We start from the raw sequence: 27,349 nt of genomic DNA, 5'->3' as shown, positions 1-27,349 counted from the left end.
CAGCCCCTGGCCACCCGCCCTCTCCCCCTGACTACCCGACTTGAGAGCCCTGCCCCCTAGAACGAGCTAATGAGCGAACAGCGTCCGGACACAACAATGGGCTGCGCGACCAGACCCCTCCATTTGGGAGGAAAAGCGTCCACGATCCCCAAACCCAAACCCTGGCAACTCAAGGGCCAAGGAAGCGCCTCGGAACCATCAGCGGCCACCCGTCTCTGGAGCCAGAGGGAACGCGTTTGCCGAGGACTTCCGGGGCGGGGTCAGGGCGGGAGCGGAAGATCCCGGGCGGCCCTGGAACGGGTGCTGTCGGCTGCTGTGCGGGCTCTGAGCGCACCCGGCGGGCAGCGGGAAGCGGGGCGCGCACCGTGGCGTTGGACCACGCTCTGCCGGACTCCCCGGCCGCGCGGCCATGAATCTGGAGCGGCTGCGGAAGCGTGTCCGGCAGTACCTGGACCAGGTGGGCGAACCAACCCGGGGAGCGCAGGCCCCGGGGCTCTTTGAGGCAAGCGCTCCCGAGCCCTTGTCCACAGGGTAACTGTCGGTAAGGGTCTTGCTGGCTTATCGTCCTGCGGGGCCTGGGCTTTTGCCCCGGGAAAACCCCGGAAAAGAGGGATACAGCCGCCCAGCCCTCTCTGCATCTGGGAGGATGAGGAACCCTGAGAGCGCAGGCCACTTAAGCGCAGCGCAAGCCTTACACGTGTTGAGTCCCGCTCTGCAACCGTCTTACTGCTGGGCGCAGTGGGTGCTCAGTACAAACTTAGTGCTTATTGGAAGTTGAAAGATTATTTTAGGAGGAATATTTCAGGGTGGCCTTTGACTTTAGCTAGTTAATGGGAAATTTTCGAGAAGTTTAGTTGTACTGCTTATTTGGCAGAATTTAAGTGAATGAAGATACAAACAAGCCTGTTGTGTCACATCAGTACTTTAAAGAATTCATGTTGGGGCGCCTGGGTGGCTCAGTCGGTTGAGCCTTAGACTTCCATAATCTCACGGTTCGTGAGTTCATTCGGGTCAGGCGAGTTGGAGTCCCGCGTAGGGAGGGCCCCGTGCTGACACCTCAGAGCCTGGAGCCTCCTTCGGATTCTGTGTCTCCTTTGCTCTCTCTGCCCCTCCGGGCTCTGTTCCTCCCAGAAAGAAAGAAACATTTAAAAAAATGTTTAGTAAAAAAAAGTTCATGTTAACTGTATCTGTATTCCTGCATTGCCCATGAATGAACAGCAGCTTGTTTAGGAAGTGTCTCCAGAATCAGCATTACTTTATCCAAAAGGTCAGGTAGTTTCTTTGTTTTTAATGTTTATTTATGTTTTGAAAGACAGCACTAGCAGAGGAAGGGCCAGAGAGAGGGAGAATTCCAAGCAGGCCCTGCGTTGTCAGCACAAAGCCCAGCCTGGGGCTTGAAACCACCAACAGAACCGTGAGATCATGACATGAGCCACCCAGGCGCCTCCCCCATTCCCCCTAAAACTTTGTTTTTGTAAAATTTATACCCTCCAAATTCCAAATAAGTTGAAAACCAAGAAGGGGAGGGGAAAATGTATTCCATAGGAAATGTTGCTAATGGATGTGAAAGGAGAATGCCAAATGCCTGCAGTACAGCGTAGGGCCGTGTTTTGGTACAGTTTCCACCCTTGGGACACTTACATTGAGCAAATTTGTAACTATTCCATAAGCATTCCTCATCCCAGGTTGACTGGTGACAGAGTTCCTAGTTTGTATTTAAGAACTGTACAGAGGCGCCTGGGTGGCTCAGTCGGTTGAGAGTCCAACTTCGGCTCAGGTCATGATCTCACAGTTCATGGGTTCGAGCCCTGCGTCGGGCTCTGGGCTAACAGCTAGCTCAGAGCCTGGAGCCTGCTTCGGATTCTGTGTGTCCCACTCTCTCTGCCCCTCCCCTGCTCATGATCTGTCTGTCTCTCAAAAATAAATAACTGTTTAAAAAAAATTTTTTTTAAAGAACATTTAGAAAAAAAAGAACTGTACAAAGGCTGAGAACCATTGCTAATGAGGAGATAACTGCAAAATAATTGTTTACATTATGTGCTGTTTTACATACCTGCTCATACATTTTTACAAGGTAGGAGTTAAAAAAAAATTCCACCAGCTTGGGCTGTATGTATCAAAGAGCTTACAATTATGTTTTTGTGTCTTTGAACCAAAACTCACCTAGCTGAGATGTAAAATGGACATAGGATTGATAGACCCTTGTTACATGTAAAAATTGTACTAAGATGTAGATTTATTATATAGCATTCTAATGTTATTAGATACCTATTTAAAACTATTGAAATAATAGGGCAGTTACCTTTTTTTTTTCTCTTTAATACAGCAACAGTATCAAAGTGCTCTATTTTGGGCAGATAAAGTAGCTTCACTCTCTCATGGTAAGTGACAACTTGTAATTTTCTTTTCTGATTTCTGTATTTTGAAAACTTTTCTATTTTTCCTTGTACCTCTGACAATTCATGTGATTTTTCCTTCCAGAGGAACCCCAGGACATTTATTGGTTGGCTCAGTGTCTTTACCTGACGGCACAGTATCATAGAGCAGCTCATGCACTTCGGTCACGAAAACTGGACAAAGTAAGTAATTGTGTGAACTTTAAAGCTTCCCAACGCTTTCCAAAAATGTTATTAGATCAGGGGCACGTGGGTGGTCAGTTGTTTAAGCGACCGACTCTTGGTTTCAGCTCAGGTTATGATCCCACCACGGTTTCTGAGTTCGAACCCTGCATTGAGCTCTGCGCTGACAGCGTGGAACTCTCTTTCTCTTCCTGCTTGGGACTCTCTCTCCCTCCCTCTTTTTCTATCCCTCCTCTGCACTTTCTCTGTCTCAAATAAATTTTTAAAAAAGGTAATAATTTTTTTTAAATGTCATTAGATTTAATGTCAGAATTATTTCAAAGGATTCAATTTTTCTTATTGAATGTAAAGAGAAATTTTCTAATTCCTATTCTCCGTCACTTTTGTCCCCCAACCTAATCACTCAGTTTTGAAAATTCTGTTTTCTAAATAACTCTGAAATTATGGATATTCCTTTCCATCTCATTACTACTCATACATGTCAGGCCTGTAATTTGTCTGTTTTGTTTTAGCCTCTTATCTCTTTTCTTTAATAACATCTTTCCCACTTCCATTTTCCCTGACGCTGTCTGTCTTTTAAACTGTCATGGGAGTGGTCATCCTAAAACACAGAAATGCAGACCTGATTATAGCACTCACAATATCACTCAGTGATTTCCCATCATCTACAGGGTAAATCAGATGCATTAATAGGCACCAAAGGTCCTTTATGATTTCTCTCCAGTCTGTGTCAAATCCACCACCACCACCAGTACGTGTGACATGTACCCCAGTTGCGCTGACTACCTGCAGCTCCACAGACCCTGCTCAGTGCCTGCAGTGCTGGCCAGCTCCTACATTTCTATCCCTTGCACATGTTTTCTTTAACTGGCTAGTACTTTTTATGCTCTTCTTTCAGAGTTTATATAGTTTATGTCTTACATAGTACTGTGTTTATCTTCCTGCTATAACCTCCTTAATAGATTGATTTCTTTCCTAGCTGTATGAAGCGTGTCGCTACCTTGCAGCTAGATGCCATGTAAGTATGCTCCCCGTTTTAATTTTCTTGGCAAAAGTTTAATTATGTTACTGTCATACAGAATTCTGGTGATGGAGCTTGGGAGATCAGTAAAGTAGTTCATGAAGCAATGTTCTTTTCTTTAGTGTTGTGTGCTATAAAATACCGATTCTCCATTTACCAAAATATGACATGCATGACAAAAACTCTGCCTTAGAATTTTAAATTTTAAGCTCTACATTTTAAATATAAGTACTGAGTAGGTATGTCTTATTACTGTTTTAAAGTCTGCAGTGTATGCGTGTACGTCGTGTTCAAAGTGGTAGATGACAAGCAGTGTTTCTGGTTTTACACAGTACGCTGCGAAAGAGCATCAGCAGGCTCTCGATATTCTCGATATGGAGGAGCCAATCAACAAAAGGTTATTTGAGAAATACTTGAAGGATGAAAGTGGATTGAAGGACCCCTCCAGTGACTGGGAAATGTCACAGTCCTCAGTAAGTAATGCTGCAGTAAGCATGCTTCAGTAACATCAGTAAGAATTACCCACGTAACATGCCAAACATAAATCACTTTCTTTTAATTGAGTATAACCATGTTAAAACAGCTTGGTTGCTACCTTACGTAATTTGCCGCTGAAACACAAGAAGACTCTAAGACATTTCTAAGTCATTAGTTGGAAGCTATAGTTAGAGCCTCATGTGCTTGAATCTGAATTAGGCTGACTTGACATCTTTCTTCTCAGATTTGATGTTTTAAATTACTCCCACAGATGGAATAAGTTTTCCCTTACTGTGTTTCGATGCCTACCCCCCAGGAAACCTCGATTAACCTAGTTTGCTTCTTTCCAGAGAGTGGTTTGCTGTTACTATTTGTTATTTTATTTCCATTTGTATACTTCATATCTGCCTGAAATTGCAAATTCCTTGTTGGCAGAGATTATATAATGTAACATAATAAATGGCATTCACAGTGAGATTACTAATCTGGACTGTTAATCATTTTTTCTTTCTTTTTTCTTTTTTTTTTTTTAAGGCCCTAAGTTCTGTGGTGGTTTTTATTTTATTTTTTTTAATTTTTAAAAAATATTTGTTCATTTTTGAGAGACAGAGAGAGACAGAGCATGAGCAGGTGAGGGGCAGAGAGAGAGGGAGACACAGAATCTGAAGCAGGCTCCAGGCTCCAGGCTCCAAGCCGTCAGCATAGAGCCGGATGTGGGGCTCGAACTCACAGACTGTGAGATCATGACCTGAGCTGAAGTCAAACACAACCGACTGAGCCACTCAGGTGCCCCTCTTTCTTTTTTGTTTTTTTGTTTTTTTAAATAGTCTTCTCGTGATATCTATTTGTGTGCTAATAAGCACATTTTTTTCTGCGAATAAACGTATTTATGAGGGAGTTTGATATTGCCATTATTATTTTTGGACTGCTTACTATTAATTTGCATGGTTTATTTGTAATACATTGTTATTTATTTTATGAAATTATTATTTTTATTTGTTTATTTTTTAGAAGTCATAAGATACTATATTGGTGTGAGATTCTCTCATCATGGGGCGGCTGGGCGGCTCAGTTGGTTAAGCATCCAGCTTTGGCTTAGGTCATGATCTCACGGTCTGCGAGTTTGAGTCCCACGTCGGGCTCTGTGCTGACAGCTCAGAGCGTGGAGCCTGCTTCAGATTCTGTGTCTCCTTCTCTCTCTGTGCTTCTCCTTCCTGTCTCTCTGTCTAAAAATAAATATTAAAAAAAAAAAAAGATTCTCTTATCATATCCTCTATTATCTTTAGGTTTGGATTTTGTGATGAATCTTACTCATTTCTTTACCAGTTTTAGCTGCCTGCTTTGGATCATCTATAGGTTTAGTTACATATTTCTTGAGGTTCAGAGTCTAGTACCTAGGTTGGATTGCTGCCCACATCCTCTTGTCAGTGGCAGTGATGAGGTGGCTGCTCTGAACACCTCACGTGTACCAACTCTGCAGAGAACTCACAATGGTTCTTACAGGGCCGTGGAAGTAAGATGAGGAAAGGAAACTTGTCCAGGGTCATTAGTGAGCATCAGAACTTGGGTTTTAACTTCTGTCTGTCCAGTGCTACAAGTTTGTGACCCTAACCACTATGCCTTGTTACTGCCGGTTTCATATTTCATATTTTCATAATTCATATTTGTATTTTGCTTGCTATCTAAATCATTACCCTCTTTGAGACAGAACAGATAAGGAACCAAGTAGCAGTGACATGTGCTATAGTTACAAAGATTGCTGAAGTGAGGAGAGCCTAGGAAAGAGAGAGAAGTTCTACTTTTGCTTTCCTATTTCTGTTCATTTATACTGTCTGACAGTTGGGGTGGAACAAATTATTTTAGAGGTAAAGAAAAGTCTCAGCCTTAAGATAATAGATCATGCTGATCAAAACTTAAATTTAGAAGTATTGATTTAGTGTATGACTCATCATATTTTTTCCAACAGATAAAGAGTTCTATTTGTCTTTTACGAGGGAAAATCTATGATGCTCTGGATAACCGAGCCCTAGCTACCTATAGCTACAAAGAAGCTTTGAAGCTGGATGCCTACTGTTTTGAAGCATTTGACCTCTTAACATCACACCACATGTTGACAGCCCAAGAAGGTTTGGAAACTCAGGTGTTTTTACGTTTAGCACAATTAATATTGTTTGGACTTTTTTCTCTGAAATCTATAGAGTCAAGAGCAGATTATGCATGTTTAAGCAGACCGGAAGCACATTGCAGAGGACAGTGCTGGATTGTGCAGTGCCCTTTGCTGTCAGAATCTTTAGGGGTTGTGATGTGGTGAGGCCATCTCTTTGAGAAGTAACTTGAGGTAGTGTAAACCAAGATCTCAGTATCTGATTCAGAGATGCCCAACATGGCTTCCGCTCAAACCACAAGGAGCTTTAAAAACATCAATATGCAGGTCCCAGGTCCAGACGGGGGGAGTGAAATCTCTGGCAGTGGGTCCCTGGCATCCGATGTTTGAAAGTTCTCAGATGACGCTAGGGTGCAACTCGGGCTGAGAACCGTAGACCTAGGATGTCAGCAGTAATGCCAGGTGGATACATGCAAGAAACAGAGAAAATGAGGATGGGGCTCAAGCACATTTTAGTCTAGTGCCATAGTTCTCAGGTTGATTTTGTGCCCTAGGGACACTTGATTTTTATAAACTGGGGATTGGAGTGGGAGGTTGCTAATGGGATCTAGTGAGTGGAGGTCAGAGATCCTGCTCACCGTCCTGTGGCACGTGGGACAAGCAGCATGACCGAGAATTTTCCACACAGAGTGTCAACACTGCTGAGGTGGAAGCTGGGCTGGTGGTTCTTGCGTCTGGTCGTGACCAGAGTTGCCTGAAAGGCTTCATGGCTCAGCCCTCCGGGTCGTTCTCATCACCTGGGTCTGGGACCATTGTCTTAGTTTTTCAAGTATATTTCGATCTTGTTATTTTCTCATTTGAGTTTGATTTATTTAGATCAAGAACTATAGAAGAATATTTTTCATTGATGACTTTTTTTTCCCCGTAAATATTGTGAGGACGTTGTTTTTTCTTAACATTTTTAAGAAAAAGAACTTCTCGAGTCACTACCTCTCAGCAAGCTCTGTACTGAAGAACAGGAATTGCTACGCTTTCTGTTTGAGAACAAATTAAAAAAGGTGAGTAAAACCACAAAGTAGTATTTGCTTTATGGAACCATTTCACTGAATTTGGCATCTGTTCTTTTATTAGTTAAATTATTAAAAGTTAATTTTTATTAGCACATTTCTAAGAATAGATTTAGATTACTTGAAATAGATGATATGATTCCTTAAAAAGCTTCCAAAAACATGTCTTTCTTTTAGGGATTCCTTATGCTAAAAGATTGAACTATCACATAAATGGGATGTTGTGTGAAAATGAGGATTTTTTTCTTATGCTTCCCGAACTTCTAATTTGTAAAATACTTCCCACCTTGGAATCCCGTGATAAAGTTGAGAAGAGAGTGCAGCTAATTGAGAGGAGGACTGATAAGATAGAAAGTTAGAGCCCCAGAGGCTCACATCAGTGCTGTGTAAACCTTGAGCCCTTGGGCCAGATCGAGTCTTCCGTTTGATTTGTGCTGCACATTTGGTTCATGTTTACCTTTCTCGGTTGCAGTATAATAAACCCAGTGAAACTGTCCTCCCCGAGTCTGTGGATGGTTTGCAAGAGAATCTGGATGTGGTAGTGTCTTTGGCTGAAAGACATTATTATAACTGTGACTTTAAAATGTGCTACAAGCTTACTTCTGTGTAAGTATATCCACCATTTCTGTATAGGAGCAAAGAATCCATTCCCATTTTCCCTAAGAAGTATGCGGGACTGCTTTCTGAATGAGCTTGAACTAACTGGTGATAAGTTGCCTCTACCATTTGCACAGTTTACTAGATAGATGGGTTACTGTTTTTAAAAAGCAATTTCCAGACACAGGTTTATGGACACTTGCAGGTTTATTCCATTACCTTTGGTTTGACATGTCCCTCATATCAGTGTTTTATAATATGAAAATTTGAAAATATCATCTGGCACATAGTCTCATAAAATCCTTTCTTTGTTAAAGTAGGGACTCGTCAAATCCTGTAGGTGCTGGGTGCTCAGTCAGGCTTTCTGAGCAGCTGAGCCATCTCCCCTCACCCTCACCACCGTAACAGTTTTCCAGTGCACATGATTCAAACTTGTCTTTTAGCCAAATCACAGACGCTATTTTAAATAGATCTTGGGGATTGCTTAGCATCCTTCAATTCACAGAAATATTAATTGACAAATACTTATGATCTGCCTAATATTTCATATGGTTTTTTAATCCTTCTTGGTAATTAGACTGCTTATTTTATAATTCTATTGATTTAAAGTAAATATATGTGATACTGTTTATTTTTATTCCTTCTAAATATACCAGAATTTCCCCTTTCATTTATGAGGGAATCATTACCTTACCTCGGCCAACCTGAAGATAATGGAGTAAAGAAAGTAAAAAAGTAATATAACCCACAGTATTTTACATAATGGTGTAATGACTGTGTAGACATAGCTAATTTTAGTGGGTTAATATTCTGTTATGCATTGCTTCTGGCACATTCAGCGTGTTTCTTTGACTTTCAGAGTAATGGAGAAAGACCCTTTCCATGCAAACTGTTTACCTGTACATATAGGGACGCTTGTGGAGCTGAATAAAGCAAATGGTAAATTTTTTTAAATTAAAATAATAGTTGTTAAGACAAAAAAATTTTCTGTAACTTGAAATTTTGTGTCACAAATCCTGGATAATTGACAACAAAATGGAGTTCAACAAAAGTAACAGCTGGTGTAAGAAGAGCTTATCACAGTGACCGAGGGTCAGTTCTCTTACCCTAACAGAACAGTGTTTATTTATCCTTGCTTCCTTTTCTCAAATGTAGTTTGTGGTTTAAGTTATATAAGCTTGAGAATATTGGTGGATTGTTTTTCCTTTTTTTGTACAACCCTAAGAAAACTAACAGACAATAGGCAGTAGCTGTTTAGAAACTCAAAGGGGGCAGAATTTTAACATTTCAGAAACAATTTAGTTATGTTTGGATGGTATTTGCCCTTAAATCTTTTAAACTGATGAGTGAGCTCTGTCAGGAGTTTAAAAAGCCAGATACTCCAGTTCCAAACCCCTGCTGCTCAAAGTGTGGCCTGTGAACCAGCAGCATCACATCAACCAGAAGCTTGTTGCAAATGCAGACACTCCAGCTGTCGTGGCCTAATGAATCCAAATCTGCACATAGGAAACTTCACCGTGATGTGTTAGGACTTACACGTTACTCAGGAAGAAATCATCTTGCTGTCTTGAAACTTGAAAGTTTGGTCGCTCAGATTGGTTGTGGTGGTTAAGATGGCTCATTGTAAGGGCCTGGAGTTAGAGATCTCAGTTACTATGATACGTGAGGAGCTTTGAAATGACTTCTTAAGCACCATGACATGCTTTATCATGAGAGACTCATCTGGTTTTCCAGTCACTCAAGAAGCACTCAGTGTCCACTTACAGGGTAAGGGGTTGATGGGGGGCTGTGAATGAAACAACTATAGTAGTTGTATACTTTATTAGGTAAATAGAAAGAAAACTATGAACTCGTTACTGTGAGGAAAAATTTGTATGATTGTGAAGAGTTGTAACTAGAGGAAAGTCATATCTTAAAATTGACTGGTTATAATTTTTTTTCTTTTTCTCTAATATAGAACTTTTCTATCTTTCTCATAAATTGGTGGATCTGTATCCTAGTAATCCTGTAAGTAAATGTGAACCTTTTTTTCTTACCCGAACTTTAAAAAAATACTTAACTGGTGTTTAGGTAGTAACTTCTATTTAAGTCCAAGTGAATAATGTTTATTTTAAGGTGTAGGAGGACCTCCTAGTGCTATGATACTTAGAAGTAGCATTAACTTTTCAATCCATGAAAGTATTTTTTTTAAGTATCTTGAAACAACAGCTTAAAACAAAAATCAGTTTTTTTCTGCTAACAGAAATGATACATGCTTATTTTAATATACTTAACATACAGAAAAAATGAAAGTGGAGGTGATACTCTCACCTCTTAGAAGTGATGCTGATAATTACTTGGTGGCTTTCTCACACTGCCCATACAGGATAACTTACTGAGTAGTGCAGTGGTTGAGTCATTGGGCCTCCCAGGCTGCCTTGGAACACTACTGAGACTCAGAGATTAAAACTGAATCAGGAACTGGGTCCCTAGAAACAGAAGTCAGGGATCAAAGCCTAAGCCTCACCCAAGAATCTCTGCCCTTGGCCAGTGTGAAAATAATTTTTTGAAAAAGAGGCGGAACCAGTGCAAGAGAAGTCTGCTGGTGAGGTTGAGCCTGCTCAGTGCTAGTGAGAACCTGGGTTGAGCCAGGGAGGACACCACTCAGGCTGCTGTTTGTCCCAGGTGTGAAGGAACCTCATCTTGTACTGAATGCCGCAGGGACATCAGTGAAGGCACTCTGAGGAAGAATCTGTTCTTTTTTCATTAAGAACCTTTAGTAGACAACCTGTCTCAGAGAAGTTTCCAGCTTGAACTAGAATAACTTGAACCAGAACATGTAAAGGAATGTCTGGTCCACCCTCTGGCCTACTATGTTAGAGATTTCCAGTTCCATGTTAAGCATCTTTGGTCACAGTAAATTTTGAACATTTTAGGTGTCGTGGTTTGCAGTGGGATGCTATTATCTCATGGTTGGTCATAAAAATGAACATGCCAGAAGATACCTCAGGTATGGATCTGTTGTCTTTCTCCCTGTCATGAGCCTATAGGAAGGGATATCTTGTTCCTCCTTTTTAATACGATAATCAAGTACTGTGAAAGCAACATGAAAGGATAATAATTGTTTTCAGAATCAGTTCAGTTGCATCAATTATATACCTTTTTTTTAATGTTTATTTATCTTAGAGTGAGAGATAATGCACACATGCGAGCAGGAAAGTGACAGAGAACAAGAGAGAGAATTCCAAGTAGGTTCTGCACTGTCAGCACAGTGCCCAACGCAGGGCTCAAATTGACAAACCGTGAGATCGTGACCCGAGCTGAAGAGTCAGCTGCTTAACTGACTAAGCCACCCAGGCGCCCTTGTTACATACTGTTTTTTTTTTAATGTTTATTTATTTATTTACTTATTTTTTTAGGTGTATTTATTTATTTTTTTTTTTAATTTTTTTCCATAATATTTTATTGTCAAATTGTTTTCCATACAACACCCAGGGCTCTTCCCCATAAGTGCCCTCCACCATCACCACCACCTCTTTTCCTCCCTCCCCCTTCCCCTTCAACTCTCAGTTCATTTTCAGCATTCAATATGTTTATTTATTTTTGAGAGAGACAGAGTGTGTGAGCAGGGGAGGGGCAGAGAGAGAGACACAGTATTGAAGTAGGCTTCAGGCTCTGAGCTGTCAGCACAGAGCCTGATATGGGGCTTGAACCCATGGACCAGGAAATCATGACCTGAGCTGAAGCTGGACGTTTAACTGACTAAGCCACCCAGGCGCCCCTACATGCCCTTTTATAAGATGTCATGAGGGGAGATAAAAGTCAGTGGTGTAGACCTTGTTCTCAAGGAACCTATGATATGTGTAAATTGTTTATAAGTGAGAAGAAATATGAAACAGAATAATAGTAGTTTGGAAGGTCCTGTTTTTCATTTACAGAGATACTATTCACTTTTTAGGACTTATTTTGTTAATATTTGTGAAGTTACATGAAACTGCATGAGAGTAGGATCACTAAATGTGACTGTCAAACAGAATTCTTGTCATAGTGAACTGGTTATGTAAGGGTCTGCTGTGTGCAGCCCAGTCAAAGCCCAAGAAAGCTACTTTATTCAGTTATTCAAGTACAGAAAAATGTCCAGTGTGTGAAGAATTAATTACTAGAAATGTAAAATACTCTAAGTGTGATTTCATCCACATGAATAAAACAGAGTAGATCTAAGAGCAGGTGTATAAACTTTGGACATAGATTTGAATTCTAATGCAAGTCCTGTTACTTGCTAGCTGTAATTCCTTGGGAAAGTTAATATCTCTGACCGTCTCTTCTTTAAAAATGGGAATGATATAATACTTGTATCCCAGGGTTGTTAGGAAAATTGGTAGGATGACTCATAAGGATCCTGCACTAGGATAAAAACAGGGAGTTCTCTGGTCAGTTGAGTATTCAGCATTTTAGACGAACTTCCTTATGGTTTTTCCAGGACTAGGCAGACATTTCAGTAGATATAGTTCCTCTGAACTATGCTTCTCTGATTTAGTGATGGACTCCACTTGAATCAAGGAACATTTGAGTGATAGAAAACGTAGAAATTAAGAGGCTGGGAAATGGGAATCTCTTCCTTTATATTTTCCTTGTTTTGTGCTAAGTTCTCTTTATTCCTGTTGTGGGTCACTGTGTCTGCTGACTGAAGACTATTTTTGACAGCTGAACACTGTGTAGTGCCATCTGCAGAACCAGGGCACTCTCCTGCCACCATCCATAGGACGTCACTTAATCTTCCCAGCCTCAGGATACTGATGTTTAAAATATAAGCAGTGATTTATCTTGCAGGTTACTAGGTGATGCATATAAAGCATCTCACATGATGCCTGACATAAAATATGCCCTCATCAAACAGTTGTTACTACCATAGTTACTGAAACAAAGCTCCTGGATTAAGTGCTGTTTGTAAATTCAGAGTGCCAGTGGTAAAATGTCTTAAAATTTTGCTGGTACTATTAAGCATTCTTTTATTTCAAATGAGATTAACAAATGAGATAACAGTTGTTATGCAAGTATTTACTATGTTAAGAGCTCATTTATTTGTTTAATTCCAATATCCTTGAAGCCGTCAGCCTATATAAAATTAACGAGAATGGGTATCTCACCAGAACGATGTCTTTTGTTTCAGCAAAGCAACAACACTTGAGAAGACTTACGGGCCTGCGTGGGTAGCGTACGGGCACTCATTTGCTGTGGAGAGTGAGCATGACCAGGCCATGGCTGCTTACTTCACCGCGGCGCAGCTCATGAAAGGGTACGGCAGAGCGCGTGGTGAGATCATGAAGGGTTGCTCTTGCTAATGGAATGACGATTCTGTTATTACTGCCGTTGCCATTTGATGACTGAACTAAACAAAAATATCTTACTCGTATCTTGTTCGTAGCTTATGATTGTAAACTATCTATGAACATTGAGGAAAAGAGGCTGGTGTAGTGATTTTGGCATAGTAGTTCACTGTCACCAGTACAGAAGGGAGCTAGGAAATTGAGCTGAGGGAAGACAGGAGGGTTAGAAGCTCCTTCTCATGTAGGAATGAAAGTATTCGTGAGAAAATATTGTTATTTGTATCCTATTTTATGTCCGAAAGGTATTTGATGTAGGCTTTGTGGACTGTATTTGACAGTGCTCTTCATTTTATTTACTTATTATTTATTTATTTATTTATTTATTTATTTTGAGAAAGAGAGAGAGCACGCACATGAGTGCACATGAACTCAGGAGGGAGGGGCAGAGAGAGAATCCCAAGCAGGCTCTGCGCTGTCAGTGCAAAAGTTGATGCAAGGGGCTCCATCTCATGACTATGAGATCATGTTCTGAGCCTAAATCAAGAATCAGACACTTAACCAACTGAGCCACCCAGGGACCCCTCCAGTGTTCTAGATTTATATCAATGTTAAAACTATTGAAATTAAGTCATGTAGGTGCACCCTAAGAGTATCTTACTTTGAGGAGAGGAGTCAACTCTCCTGTCAACTTGCTTTGGACTTGCCTACCCTTTACCCTAGCCTTACCCTACAGTGTTGTTTTGTGTGGGCTGTGTTCATCTCTGGAGAGGTAGTGGGAGTGCAGTAGTTCAGAGGGCTACTCTGGAGTCAGACTCCTAGTGATCTTAGCCATGTATGTACCCTCTTGAAAAATAGGTATAATTGCAGTACTTAATCCATGGGAATAATTGAGACAGTACCAATTAGAGACTTGGAGAAATGTCTGACATACTGAAAGCACTCAGTAGAAGTTAGCTACATTAATTTTTTTGCTTGTAGTATTCAGGAGTGGGATCATATATTTGTCTGCATTGAACATCGTGTTGTTAGGTTTGATTTACCTTTTCTGTTTCCTCACAGGCCTCTCCAAGTGTAGTCCATTGGGGTAGGGCTCTATATATGAATTTGGTCGGAATGGGGATATATAATTCAGGCCTAATACCAGTGTATTATTAGAAATAATCCTCCAGGTTAAAATTGTTCCAGCAGCTGCTGATCCATCCACATGGTCCTCAGTACCCAGTCCGTGATTCTCCAGCTTATCCACTGAGCCGTGAGAGACCTTTCTTTTCCAGTGCTTTGCTGAAACTTGGCCCCCGTGTCTCCCAAGACCCCTAATCTATCAGTCTGGTTAATTGGCAGAAAAGAAAAGGTCTCCATAAATCACTGTGGGTTGTTTCTTATGAAAACTGGCTAGAGTGTGCTTTTTAAATTTTTTTTTTCTGGGTGCTCACAAACCCATAATACTTATTGTTTGTTAGTTTCTACCTAAGAATCAAAACCAATGACAGAATTTCTCAATGTAACATCTGTATTCAACTAAAATTTTTTTAATGTTTATTTGTTTTTGAGACAGAGACAGAGCATAAGTGAGGGAGGGATAGAGAGAGAGAGGGATACACAGAATCCAAAGCAGGCTCCAGGCTCTGAGCTGTCAGCAGCATGGAGCCTGACGTGGGGCTCAAACGCACGAACCTTTAGACCATGACCTGAGCCAAAGTTGGATGCGCAACCAGCTGAGCCACGCAGGTGTCCCTAAATTCCTTTATTTTAATGTGATATTTGAGTTACTATCGAGTGTCCTTTCGTTTCAGCCTGAGGGGCACCCTTCAGTGTCTCTTGTCTGCAACAATATTTCTAGATTTTTGTTTCTCTGACAATTTTTTAATTTCACCCTCATTTTCAAGGATAGTTTTGCTGGATATAAATGTCTTGGTTGGCGCTCTGTTTCTTTCGGCACCTTGAATGTCCTCCATCTGCCTTTCCTGGTCTCCCGGTATTTGATTATAAGTCAGGTGTTAATCTTATTGGGAGTCTCTTATACGTTACTAGTTATAGTTTCTTACTGCTTAAAAGTCAGTAGTCTGACTATGATTTGTCTAAATGTGGGTCTCTGAATATCCTGTTTAAAGTTTGTTTGTTTGTTTGTTTGAACGTTGAGGTGTTTTGGCCCAAATATTTTTTAGTTTCAAATATTCTTTCTGCCACTTACTGTTTCCCTTTGCCTTCTAGGGCTCTCATCGTGTATATTCTGGTTTGTGTGGTGGTATCTCACAGATCTCTGAAGCTCTGTTCATTTTTCTTTATTCTTTTATCTTTATGTTCTTTAGACTGGGTAATCTCAATTGACCTTACTCCAAGTTCACTGATTCTTCTGCCTGTTCACACTGCTGTTGAACCTTCTACTGAATTTTTTTTTCATTATTTCACTTGTCAACTTGATATTTTATATTTATTTTTGCTTTCATATATATATTTTTTTTAATGTTTATTCTGAGAAAGAGAGAGTGCATGCACTCATACATGTAAGCGAGGGAAAGGCAGAGAGAGGGAGAGAGAACCCCAAGCAGGGTCTGGCTGCCAGCACAGAACCTGATGTGGGACTCGATTTCACAAACTGTGAAATCATGACCTGAGCCAAAATCAAGAGTCAGATACTTAACCAAATAAGCCACTCAGATGCCCCTCTATTTTCATATTTAAAATAGCTCATTTAAAGTGCTTGTCTAAAAAAAAAAAAATACCAAAATGTTTGTCTAGTATGTTCAGCATCCGTTTGTCCCTGCTTTCCACCCCACTCCCCTGGTTTGCCGATTGTTTCCTGGGTCTTTGCATGTTTCAGCTGTTTTTCTAGTGTAAACACCCCTCAGATTATTGTTAGCCTTTAGTTAACCTCCAGAGTTCTGAAAAGTGTATTTTGACAGTTAAGCAGTGTGGATATTGCTTTTATTGTCTAGAGTTTTGGAGGTCTTAGGCATTTTGGAAGTACTTCCTCCAGGTAAATCCTTTTAAAGGGTTCTTCATGAATCTTCTGTAGGTGATAGACTCTGCACCTGAGCCGATTCTTGATTAAAATCAAAGCACCTATCAAACAGTTGGTTAGTATTTATAGACTTTATTAGATCTGTCTTCAAAAAAAATATTATTTTATTCTGTTTGTTTTAATGTAATTACTAGTCTGTCAAGATTCAGTTAAGAAGTGGTTAGTACCTAGAACTTTCTCTGTACCTAGAACTGTTTCAGAGGATGTGAAAATGGGGTATACATGACATACTTTTGAACTCCTCAGGGATAGAACTGATGGTAATTGAGAAAATAGGAATCAACACAAGGGAGAGCCATTTGGGTTAGAAAGTCAGAAGCATTTTCCGAAGGGAAAGGGCACTTAAACACTTCACAAAGTATAAATGACGTTGAATCCACGGAGGAGAGGAAGACAGTGAAGGCCAGCGGTATGACATTAGCATTCCTGAAAGAAAACAGGAAGCACAGACCTGCCCTTCTGCTTAGGAGGGTTTTGTTTTGTACTGTTTTTACTGTAGAATGATGAAAAATAAAGATAAGTAAGCAGCTTGCTGATAGATTCTAAAAGTGGTCTGAAGGTGATAGATTCTAGTAGGTCTGAAAACCTATTAGACATTTATTACGTATTAGTAAATGAAGTGTTAGGAAAAAAGTAAACACATTGTTTTTGGCTATGTTTAAGTTATTTTGCAGACAGGATTTGGATTTGGTAAGTTTATTTTTGCTGAATTACAAAGTTTTAGGTGTTGAATATGTGAAATTCTCCAATATTTTTAGGTGTCATTTGCCAATGCTCTACATCGGATTAGAATATGGATTGACTAATAACTCAAAATTGGCTGAAAGATTCTTTGGCCAAGCGCTAAGCATTGCACCAGAAGACCCTTTTGTTATGCACGAGGTTGGCGTGGTTGCATTTCAGAATGGCGAGTAAGTCCTGAAAGGCCCCAGACCCTGTTTTCTTTCTATAAATGACGTAAAACCAGTCACTAGAGTTTAAGTGATGAATGACTCTTGAGTAGATTTTTTTTTTTAATGTATACCATTTTAGGAGAAGGAGGCAGACGTGTGAAAAAAAGAAATAGAAAGTGTTACGTTGGAATTCTTTAAAAATACTGAATTAGGGTTTTGGTCCCCTTGGATGTGGGTTCCTGCGGACTCAGTTCCAAGACTGTACAGTTGTTGCCGACTGTCCAGTGACCATACACCGTAGGGTGGCCTGGAGGCCTTGCAGAGCCCTTAGTCATCTCCCTGTTGGTTAGGAGTTGGAGTCATACGTTGAAGATGATGTGCCTGCAGCACTTTCACACTCAGACAGGTGCACATTCCCAGCCAAGGTCAGAGATGATATTCTGCCTTCCTGTTTCTGCTCTCATACTGTAACTGATTTTGTGGGGTTTTTTCAGTGCCCCATTTTTCACATTTTTGTGCTTTTCATTGGTGATTTTACTGTTTGAAATGATCCCCAAGCCTGGTGCTGATGTGCTGTTAGTGACCCTAAACACAAGAAGGCTGCAGTGAGCCTGTTAGATGAGCTCTGTTGCTGGCTGTGAGTTCGGCGTCAGTAAATCAGCTTGTATGTTAAATAAGGTATCGATCAACGGAAGCACATAGAAAACAGGTTGTGTGTTGAATGATTGACCAGAGTTTATAGGAACCTGACCCTGTATTTTTGCCAGGAGCAGTAGTTCAGTATTTGCTAAAACAGTGTTCACAGTGACTTTATAAGATATAATTACCAAGAATAATGATAATTAACTATATCCTAAAATCTTGAACTCTTATAATGTTAATGCCATAAAATTCATTTATCTGACCTTAAAATTGAATTTTAATAAACTTTATAGCAATTCACCTCATTTTTCTTAAAATGTTCGTACTTGCTAGTTTTGAATAATCTGCAATCTTTTCCCCTCTATTTTAGGTGGAAAACAGCTGAAAAATGGTTTCTTGATGCTTTGGAAAAAATTAAAGCAATTGGGAATGAGGTATCTTATGTAATATCTGTCACTCTTGTGTGTATGCTATTGAATGAAAACAATAATATGGACAGTGTCTTGCCTGGAAGATAATGGGCTAATACTTATCATGGCAAATGGCTTGTTAATGTTTGAATTTCAGGTACTTATTTTGCTGCATGGTATAAAATGAGTTTGTTTCCAGTTGAGAAGGTAGATGTCAACTGTTTGCTTCCTGGAAGGCTTTGATATGTGGGAGTAACCAGAATATATTTGATAATTTTTTGATATGGGGAATATGTGACATTTAGTGGATACTAGTGGACTGGAGCATCTAACGTAAGATCTTCTCCTATAGAACTGAAGAGCCTCCTCTTGGATTAATGGGTAAATATACAGCGCCCACCTCTGTAGGAATAAGGCCAGGTGTCACTTTATTCAGACCTCTTGGCTCTTGCTGACCGTGTACTCACTACATATTCATACCTCTCAAGGTGTGAAATATTTAGCTAGGTTCTGCCGTATGAAAGATGTGTGCTCGTGAATTAACCTGGCTAGCTTGGATGTGTATACATGGGTATTATTTTAAAATAATAATAATTTTAAATATTGTCAACTCCTGTAAGTAAGGGATTTGCATATTGCTACTCTTCTGGTTCCTGATTCTTTTTATTCACATCTATTTTGTTTTGTTCCATTCTGATTGTCACTTCCCATTTTTACTCTGTTCCAGTTTGGTCAGCCTTGCTTGTAACCCACGTCTTCCGTGGCGTGGGTTCCTCTTCGCTGGCACACAGCTCCCTTGGGATTCCTGCCAGGTCTCTTATTTGTCGTACATATGAACTTACAAACACTGATTGTCTGTGTGTTGGCACATGTGTCTATATTAAACAGGTTCCCTTTTTTTTTTATGTTTATTTTTGAGAGAGAGAGAGCAAGCCGGGGAGGTGCAGAGAGAGGGAGACAGAAGATCCAAAGCGGGCTCTGTGGTGACAGCAAAGAACCCATTGTTTGGGCTCGAACCCACAAACCCTGACCTGAGCCAAAGTTGGACGCTCAATGAACTGGGCACGCAGGCGCCCCTATAAAGCAGGTTCTTGATGACCTCAGTCTTGGGCAGTCTGGATAATAAATGTGTTTCTGTTAATATGGAGGTTGCCCCATACCACCTTGCTAGTTTTCAGAGTAGAATACCTTAGGACCTTGCTGCTGTAAATGGACCAGCTGCATCAGCATCCCCTGGAAGCTCTCTAGAAGCTTAGGATCCCACATCTTGGATCATGTCTGCAGTTTTAGGAAGATCCAAGATGATTCTCATGCTCAGAGAAGTTTAAAATGCACTCTCACAAACCACACTTAGAGTTGAACTATATTCATTGATGATCAGAGGGCACTGTGGAGCCTTGCAGAAATTCACAGTAAGGGCTTTAAGCACAAATGCCCAGGACTATTGAAAGTTATGTGAAGAAGGGGGATTAGTGTTTCCCTTCAGTTGTAAACTGCAGCAAATGTCAAAACAGACATAGGGAAGCCATGTGCCTAAGAATCATGAAACATTTGTTTTTATTCTTTATAGGCTGTGCCTCCTGGAGTCAGGTTCATGGGAGCTGGAGACTGTGGCTCAGATTTGTTGCCTGGTTAGCTCAGACTGACTGATGTGGGTTGACTGTGTCCTAAGCTGTGAACTAGGTGTTGGGAGGAAGTGGGAAACTGACGTGATAGCTCCTGGCCTGAGACCTGTTGGGGATTGCAAATTAGTAAATCGGCAGTAATGATACAGTGTACAAAAAGAGCTGTGTTGGAGGAAATAAAGGAACCCATGCAGGAGAGCAGTTACCCTGGACTTGAGGATGGGCCAAGAAGACCTCTTGGATACAGTTATCTTACGTTTCTGTCCTAAAGCATGAATAGACATCAGCCAAGCCAAAAGTGAGGAAAAGAGTATCTTAGGTATAAAGAATGGTATGTGCCAAGTTGGAGCTAATGGACAATGTCAAGAAATGGGTCAGGAGTGTTGAGTGTGGATCGTCAGGGGCCTTGTACCTTACCCTGAGGTGGTTGGGCTCAGACCAGACTTGATACAGGGAGCTTGGTGTTATGCTGGGGTGGTGATGAATAAGCCTTTGGTAGCTGCAAGGGGGTCAGGGACGACCTGGGTGCCAGGCATGAGAGGCAGGCGCTTAGAAGGGCATGAGGTGGGGGAGCTGGGGTGGCAGGAGTGATGATAAGAGTCAGGATAATCCAGCAGGTGGCCTGCTGGATTTGCAGTGCTTGTGAGAAATATTTAGTAGGCAGGCAGAAAGCTCTGGGCTCAAGATACAGAATTTGAACTTCAGCATAGAGGGGCTCATTAACAGTGTTCTGCTAATAAAATAACAGCATCCTCAGGAAGTCTCTCCTAATAAGAAAGAAAGGTGGAGAATCCACAAATACTCTGCTATGTGCTGTGCAGGCACTAGGAGAGCAGGCAGCCTGCCTCGCTGTGGGCAGTGGTGTGGTTGGATAGGCTCAGCTGAAAAGCGGCACACAAGTCATGGGCTCCATGCTGCTGTGTTTCAGGTAACAGTTGACAAATGGGAGCCTTTGTTGAACAACTTGGGGCACGTCTGCAGGAAGCTCAAGTAAGTAAACTAGGACGTTTTTAGAAATACTCTTTGTGACTAAAAGTTTACTTAATTTTGTGTAGCCTTCTTCATGGTTTTTTTTTTTTTTTTTAAGATTTATTTTTCAGTAATCTCTGCACCCAACATAGGGCTTGAACTCACAACCCCTAGATCAGGAGTCACATGCTCTACCAACTGAGCCAGCACACACCCTTCTTTTTCCATATTTTTATTTTGAGATCTTCAGTTTTGTACTTTGCTGCTCAGATATAGCAAGCATCAAAATAATTATCTCTAGTGGGTTTATTATCTCTTTATTTTTATTATCTCTGGTGGTATAATTTTATTTTGGAAATATAGAGAATTACAATAACTTCCATTTTCTTAGATTAGAAAAATTGGTATCCAAAATTAATTTGGAAGAATTAGGACAGTAGGGTTTAGTTAAAACCATATCCACATTCTAACTGATCTTTTTCCTCTAGGTACCAGTTTTATGATGTGATAGACAGCCTTTGAAAAATAGATTCTTTGGTTCAATATGTTTGGCAGACTCTAGGTTACTCAAAATTTAACAGTTTCTTTTATTTCAGGATGTGTTGGTTTCTTTACTGTTCATTATGAGCTGCAGCATTTCCCAGACCTTTTTGAATCTTTATCTCACAAAAGATTTTACAGGGCCGGAACTGCAGAGAACTTGGAAAATGCTGTTCAAGTAACTTCTTTGGAAGTTCTTAAACCAAAAACCTTTGGTTGTTTTTAATTACCCCTGGAATGGGAAGTTTGTCTTGCCCTAAAGGAGACTCTGCAGTGTGGTAGGGCACAGGACCCAGGGCCAGAGGTTATGTTCTGATTCCTGTCTCCCACCTGTGTCCCTGTGGGAGCGCCCTCAGCTGGCCGGGTGAGCGGGGCGGGAAGATCCACTTAGGGAGGTGCCAAGGTACACACCGAGGCAGTGTCATGATCATTTTGAATCATTACTGTCATGTACCAGATTGTTTCTGATGTGAGCACATAGATGAATACTGATCTTAGATCTAGAAATTCAGTGCTTCCACTGTACCCACTAATTGTTTTCTCTCTTTCTTCCTGTTCTTCTGCTCCCTACTCCCTACGCCCTGTCTTTTCTTCTCTCACAGAAAATATGCCGAGGCCTTGGATTATCATCGTCAGGCACTGGTATTAATTCCTCAGAACGCATCTACCTATTCTGCCATAGGGTATATCCACAGTCTGATGGGCAACTTTGAAAATGCTGTTGACTATTTCCACACAGTATGTCTAGTTAACATTTACCACTTTTTTTTATTAATATTTTGAGTAGATCTTTCCTAGGCAGTATTGTATTTACTATTTTAAAATTCTTCAGACGACTTTGTGTTTTCTTCTTTCCTTTCCAGAGAAAAACATCTGTGTGTTGTACAATACTCATCAAATTAGAGACAGATGTGAGACTTGTCCTAATTGTGCAGTGAGACGTACATGTTTCCTTGAGGTTTGTTGGCCTCGTCAGAGCTGGGCATTACATCTGGGCAGGAGAAAAGAAATTCCAGTCTATTTAGCACTTATAGTTAATTCTCTTGGATCACTTTAGTTGGTGAACAAAACAATCTGTGTTCATCACAAGGAAAGAATCTCCTAACCCACATGTCCTACCTCATGGGCCCTAAGACATCGTTACTAAGCAGGTTGAGTGCCCCGCCCCCTCAACACACACAGACAAATACACTTTTAAACTTTACATGATTCTTTCCAATCTCTCAATTTTGGTACTTAGAGGAAGCGCTCTTTTTGGATATATTAGGACATAGATTTTTATCAGGGATGATTCTAGTGTCTATATTCAAAAGAAAATAAAAGTGAAATAAATACTTAAGATACTCTGTTCAGAGTTGGTCCTTTTAAATCACTTTTATACCAGGTGGTAAGTGTCCCTGTTTTCCTGCAGCCGGCACATATACCCTGCTCTTGACTCAGGTTTTTCCCACAGACGTTGGCTCTGTAAGTCTTATACACCCAGAAGGTGTCAGTGCAAGGATTTTAGGCAACAGCCGTCTCTCCTGTATCTTTGAGCGTTCATGTGGTTTGAAGTCTAGTCTGTACATCACCATGGCCACCAAGTCCAGGCTACCCATGCTAGATACCCTCATCACACCTGTGGCCAGCTGACAACAGTAGTAAGAAACCACCAGTAGTTTAAGGCATCCTAAGTTCAGAAATGTTAGAAGTAAAAAAACAACAACAACAAAAAAAAGTGGGTCTTAGAATCCATGAAATAATGGTATTTGGAGAGAAAAATAAAATCTGAGAAAATGCATAGAGTTGGTCAGAGATGTTCAGGTGAGATCAAGTCCTGAAGATTGTAAAATTTACCTGTCTTCTGTGATATAATTAATGCAGAAGACTTAGAAGCCTCTCTGTGGAGACAAAGTTTTGAAAATCTTTTTGGAGGAGGGGGATTTCAAATATAAAACAGAGTGATGTAATGACCCTCCCTGTGCCCATCACCCAGCTGCAACAGACAGCAACTCATGGCCACTCTTGTAGCCCGACCCTACTTCTGATGCCCTGTAGTGTTTTGAATGGAGTCCTGCGGGAATATTTGAAAATGAAAGAGAAGGAAATACATTTTCTTGTAATAACCATGGTGCATCTTTTCTGGCAGGCCCTTGGTCTTAGGCGAGATGATACATTTTCTGTTACAATGCTTGGTCATTGCATTGAGATGTACATTGGTGATTCTGACGCTTACATTGGTAAGATTATAATTTTATTCTGACTGACACTGCATCCCATTCTTTAGATCATTGTGTATCTCTGTTTAGGTTTCTCAAATCTTATGTAAAATTTTAAGTTTATCTTTGTAACCATTTACCTATATTGTTAAGAAACTCCATTTATTTGTTGGAACAATGCTGTGGGAATTAATGGCTCATTAAGTGTTCGTTCCATTTATAACTGAGTGCTTGGTATACGCAAAATTCTATTACGGAGTATGTGTAAAGTGCTGTGAGATACAAGAATCCATTTAATTGTGGGGCACTGGGCTCTGTTGGTGGAGCGTGTGACTCTTGATCATGGGGTCATGAGTTCAAGCCCCGTGTTGGGTGTAGAAATTACTTAAAAATAAAATCTTAGGAAATAAAACAAAAAAATCTAAATTGCGTAATGGGAAAAAATGTTAGAGACTTTAAATTTCCAATAGTTTCTAATTTCTAATAAATAAATGAAAACGCTCTAGCCTTAATACTTTATAATGAGGTTTATAGCATATTAATAACATTAATTTTTGCAATACATTTGAAAAATAAGTTGGCTTACGTTCACATTACAGTGCTATATAATTTTATATATATAATGTTTTTGTAATGATAAGTAAATGTTAAGATAAATTTGGGTAGAATTGCTGTCCTTTGGCATTCATTTAGTTACAAACATTGTAAGGTAAAGAGGGTTTAATGAAGTTAAACCTTGAGATCTGGACTTTGGGGTATGCAAAGATTTCTTTAACAGGACATAAAAACATAAGAGGAAAACAGTGTTCAGTTAGGCTTCAATAAAATTACTGTTCATCAAAACACTCCTAACAGAATGAGAAGGCATGTCATAGTCTGGAAGAACTTACAGTGTATATACTGGTCAGAGCTTGTGTCTAGAATACAAAAAATCCTATAAGTCAGTAAGAAAAAGCTCAATAAAAAATGGGTCCACAATGGGCAAAATACTTGAACAGGAGCTTCACCAAAGAGATTGTTCGCCAAAGCAAGTGAACGTGCACACTATCATTTCATACCATGGAAATGAAATGAAAACCATAACGAGCCGTCACTGCACACCTTCCAGAATGGCTACAGAGGAAAAATACCAGGAGTGCCCAGGGTTGGTGATGATATGGAGCAACTGGTATTCTTTTATATTATTGATGGTTGGTGGGCTATGAGCAGGTAGAGCCACTTGGAAAGCTGTTCCATCTGTCTGCTTAAGTTAAACAGACCTGTTACATCAGTTACCTGTTGCTGCCAACAGACCACGCCAGCCAGCAAGGGTGTATTCTCTCAGTTCTCGAGGTTGGTCGGTGGCTTATTTACTGGTCTCATTTCACTAACGCAGCTGCGGTCAACAGGCACCTGACGCGCCGACGGTGTAAGATGGCCTCATGCACAGATGGGGACCTCAGCCAACCCCACTGGGCCTTTCATGGGTCTTTTATCTCAGGCTTCTCCGTAACATGGAGGTCTCACGGTTCTAATGACAAGAACTAATGCCTCAAGACTGCTTGAAAGCTGGAAGTTTCACAAAATGACTTCCGTCACATTCTCTTCAGCATAAGTCATGTGATCGAGTGCATTGTCATCAGGGGTGGGGGCTAGGAGGTGTGGTTCATTGGGGTGCTGGTCTGCCGTCCTGCTCTGAAGCTGTAGCAGATGTGCTCCCACGTGTGTGCCCAGTAGATCAAGGGCTCCGTGGGCCAACGCTCACATGCAGGGTTATTCACAGTGGCTGTTTGCAATCACACCTAACTAGAAGTAACTGGATGTTCGCCAGTAGGAAAATGGAGAAATGAATTGTGGCGAGCTCATGTGGTAGAGTACTCAGTTAAAAGCACCAACTAGGAAGTCGTGCTGTAACAGAGGTGAATCTCCCAGATTTTGACAATAATAAGAGACACTGATAAATGCCATTTATGTGACGATTAGTCATAAGCAAAACTAATCAATGGTGGTAGAAAATGTCGAGCAGTAATTCTTTCTGGCTTGGGAAGGGGAGGTCTTCACTGGGAAGGGCGCAAGGTGGTTTTCTGGGAGCCGGAAGTGTTCTCTTTTTGGTGTGGTGGTGGTTATGCAGGTATGTGAGAATTTGCCCAGCTCTGCACACTTTACGATGTGTATGGTTGGGCTCATTTTTTTAAAGCTAAAACAGAAAGCTTGAGCTCTGGCACCCCAAAGACCCTGGGTTGAAATCTCAGTTCTGCTACCAAGCCCCGTGGCTTTGGGCAAGTCTGAGCCTGTTTCTTCTTTTGTTCAAGGAGGATTGTGAGGCTTAAATGCAAAATTACAAAGCTAGGGAAGGTCTGGAGGCAGGTTACTGTGTGAGACAGACATTTGCCTATCCTCACAAAGATCATGGTCTTACAGAGATTTCCAAGTGTGGCAGTCATTACCAACTATTTATATATATTTTTTATTCGTGTTAATTGTCCCATAACATCAGTTTCAGGCGCAAAAGAGAATTTAGTATCTGTATATATCGTGAAAGGGTCACCACAGTGCGTCTAGTTACCATTCATCACCATACATAATAAATTATTTTTCTTTTGACAAGAACTTTTAAAATCTTGTCTTAGCAGATTTCAAATATGCAATACAGTATTAACACTAATCACTCTGCTGTACTATTTTTCTTTTTAGAAGGCCTGCATGCCATTATCTGTCAAAACACCTGTTGCTGAAAGCTGTTAGTTTGAACTGTGTAAAACTACTTTTTGTCAGAAATGATTGAACCTAATACATCTGTTGGAAATCTCTTCTCCATTGTTCTTAAGATTTTGATATGTGGAAAGCATATTTCCCTTCGCTGTGTTTCTGTGTGCCTACGGTTGAGATGAGACCAATGCCAGAATGCCAGCAGGCGGTTCTTGTTTGTAACAGGCGAGGGCAAGTGCCTGCCTCTGGCTCGCTTGTGGGTGTGAGGTCTGTAGGGACGGGTGCCGCTGCCACATGGAGCTGGAGGTCCGTGTGCTTCTCAGGCGCCCAGCAACCGCCCTTGATAATAAAGAGAAAAGGAAGAGGAGGAGAGTGATTGGAATGTTTTTTCCTTGTAAGCTGTACTTGTGCTCGTAAAGGCACCATTGGACTTAGGGGTGCCTGAGGTCTCAGTTGAGCATCCAACTTCAGCTCAGGTCTGACAGCTCAGAGCCTGGAGCCTGTTTGGGTTCTGTCTCCTTGTCTGTGCCCCTCACTCGTTCATGTCCTCTCTCTCTGTCTCTCTCTCTGTCTCTGTCTCTCTGTCTCAAAAATAAAAATAAACATTAAAAAATTAAAAAGTACGGTTGGACCTAAATGATAGAGGCAGTGCTACATAATGATGGAAATGACAGATAATGGTGGAGTTTCTTATTTTATTCTCCTTGTGGTGTTTCCTTTTAGGAGCAGACATTAAAGACAAATTAAAATGTTATGACTTTGATGTGCATACAATGAAGACACTAAAAAACATTATTTCGCCTCCGTGGGATTTCAGGGAATTTGAAGTAGAAAAACAAACTGCAGAAGAAACGGGGCTTGCACCACTGGAAACCTCAAGGAAAACTCCAGATCCCAGACCTTCCTTGGAAGAAACCTTTGAAATTGAAATGAACGAAAGTGACATGATGTTAGAGACCTCTATGTCAGACCATAGTAGTTGACTGCAGACAGCTGTCAATTCTATTTTGCCTTGGGGGAGGTTGGGGTTTCCTCACAGCCTTGTCCTATCTTCAGAATTTCCCATTTCTTAACACAAATCCAGACCTCACTTCTACGTTTAGAAACGGGGACCTGACAAAAAAGACTGGACTGCATACCTTTGCAACAGGAGTTTTCTGATCCTACAAAAGAATTATAGGTAGAGGAATAAAGAGGTAAATTGTGCAGTA

The 27,349-nt window shown here is 40.7% G+C and overlaps 1 protein-coding gene across 1 annotated transcript; it reads left to right on the top strand.

Annotated features, from left to right (window-relative positions):
- The first annotated feature begins 269 nt into the window (after positions 1 to 269).
- Positions 270 to 27,349, top strand: CDC16 (cell division cycle 16). The gene is made up of 18 exons (XM_029936385.1): positions 270 to 457; positions 2,327 to 2,381; positions 2,482 to 2,579; positions 3,559 to 3,597; positions 3,933 to 4,073; positions 6,044 to 6,203; positions 7,148 to 7,239; positions 7,721 to 7,854; positions 8,705 to 8,784; positions 9,803 to 9,852; positions 10,761 to 10,834; positions 12,995 to 13,120; positions 16,932 to 17,084; positions 18,079 to 18,142; positions 20,672 to 20,733; positions 21,855 to 21,990; positions 23,381 to 23,471; positions 26,862 to 27,349. Exons 1-18 carry the CDS (start codon positions 410 to 412, stop codon positions 27,119 to 27,121), a joined length of 1,863 nt encoding a protein of 620 aa, XP_029792245.1. The 5' UTR covers positions 270 to 409; the 3' UTR covers positions 27,122 to 27,349.

The sequence above is a fragment of the Suricata suricatta genome, chromosome 4 (genome assembly GCF_006229205.1).
Source record: "Suricata suricatta isolate VVHF042 chromosome 4, meerkat_22Aug2017_6uvM2_HiC, whole genome shotgun sequence".
In the NCBI taxonomy this organism is placed as follows: domain Eukaryota; kingdom Metazoa; phylum Chordata; class Mammalia; order Carnivora; family Herpestidae; genus Suricata; species Suricata suricatta.
This window is presented reverse-complemented; position numbering and strand designations above follow the sequence as displayed.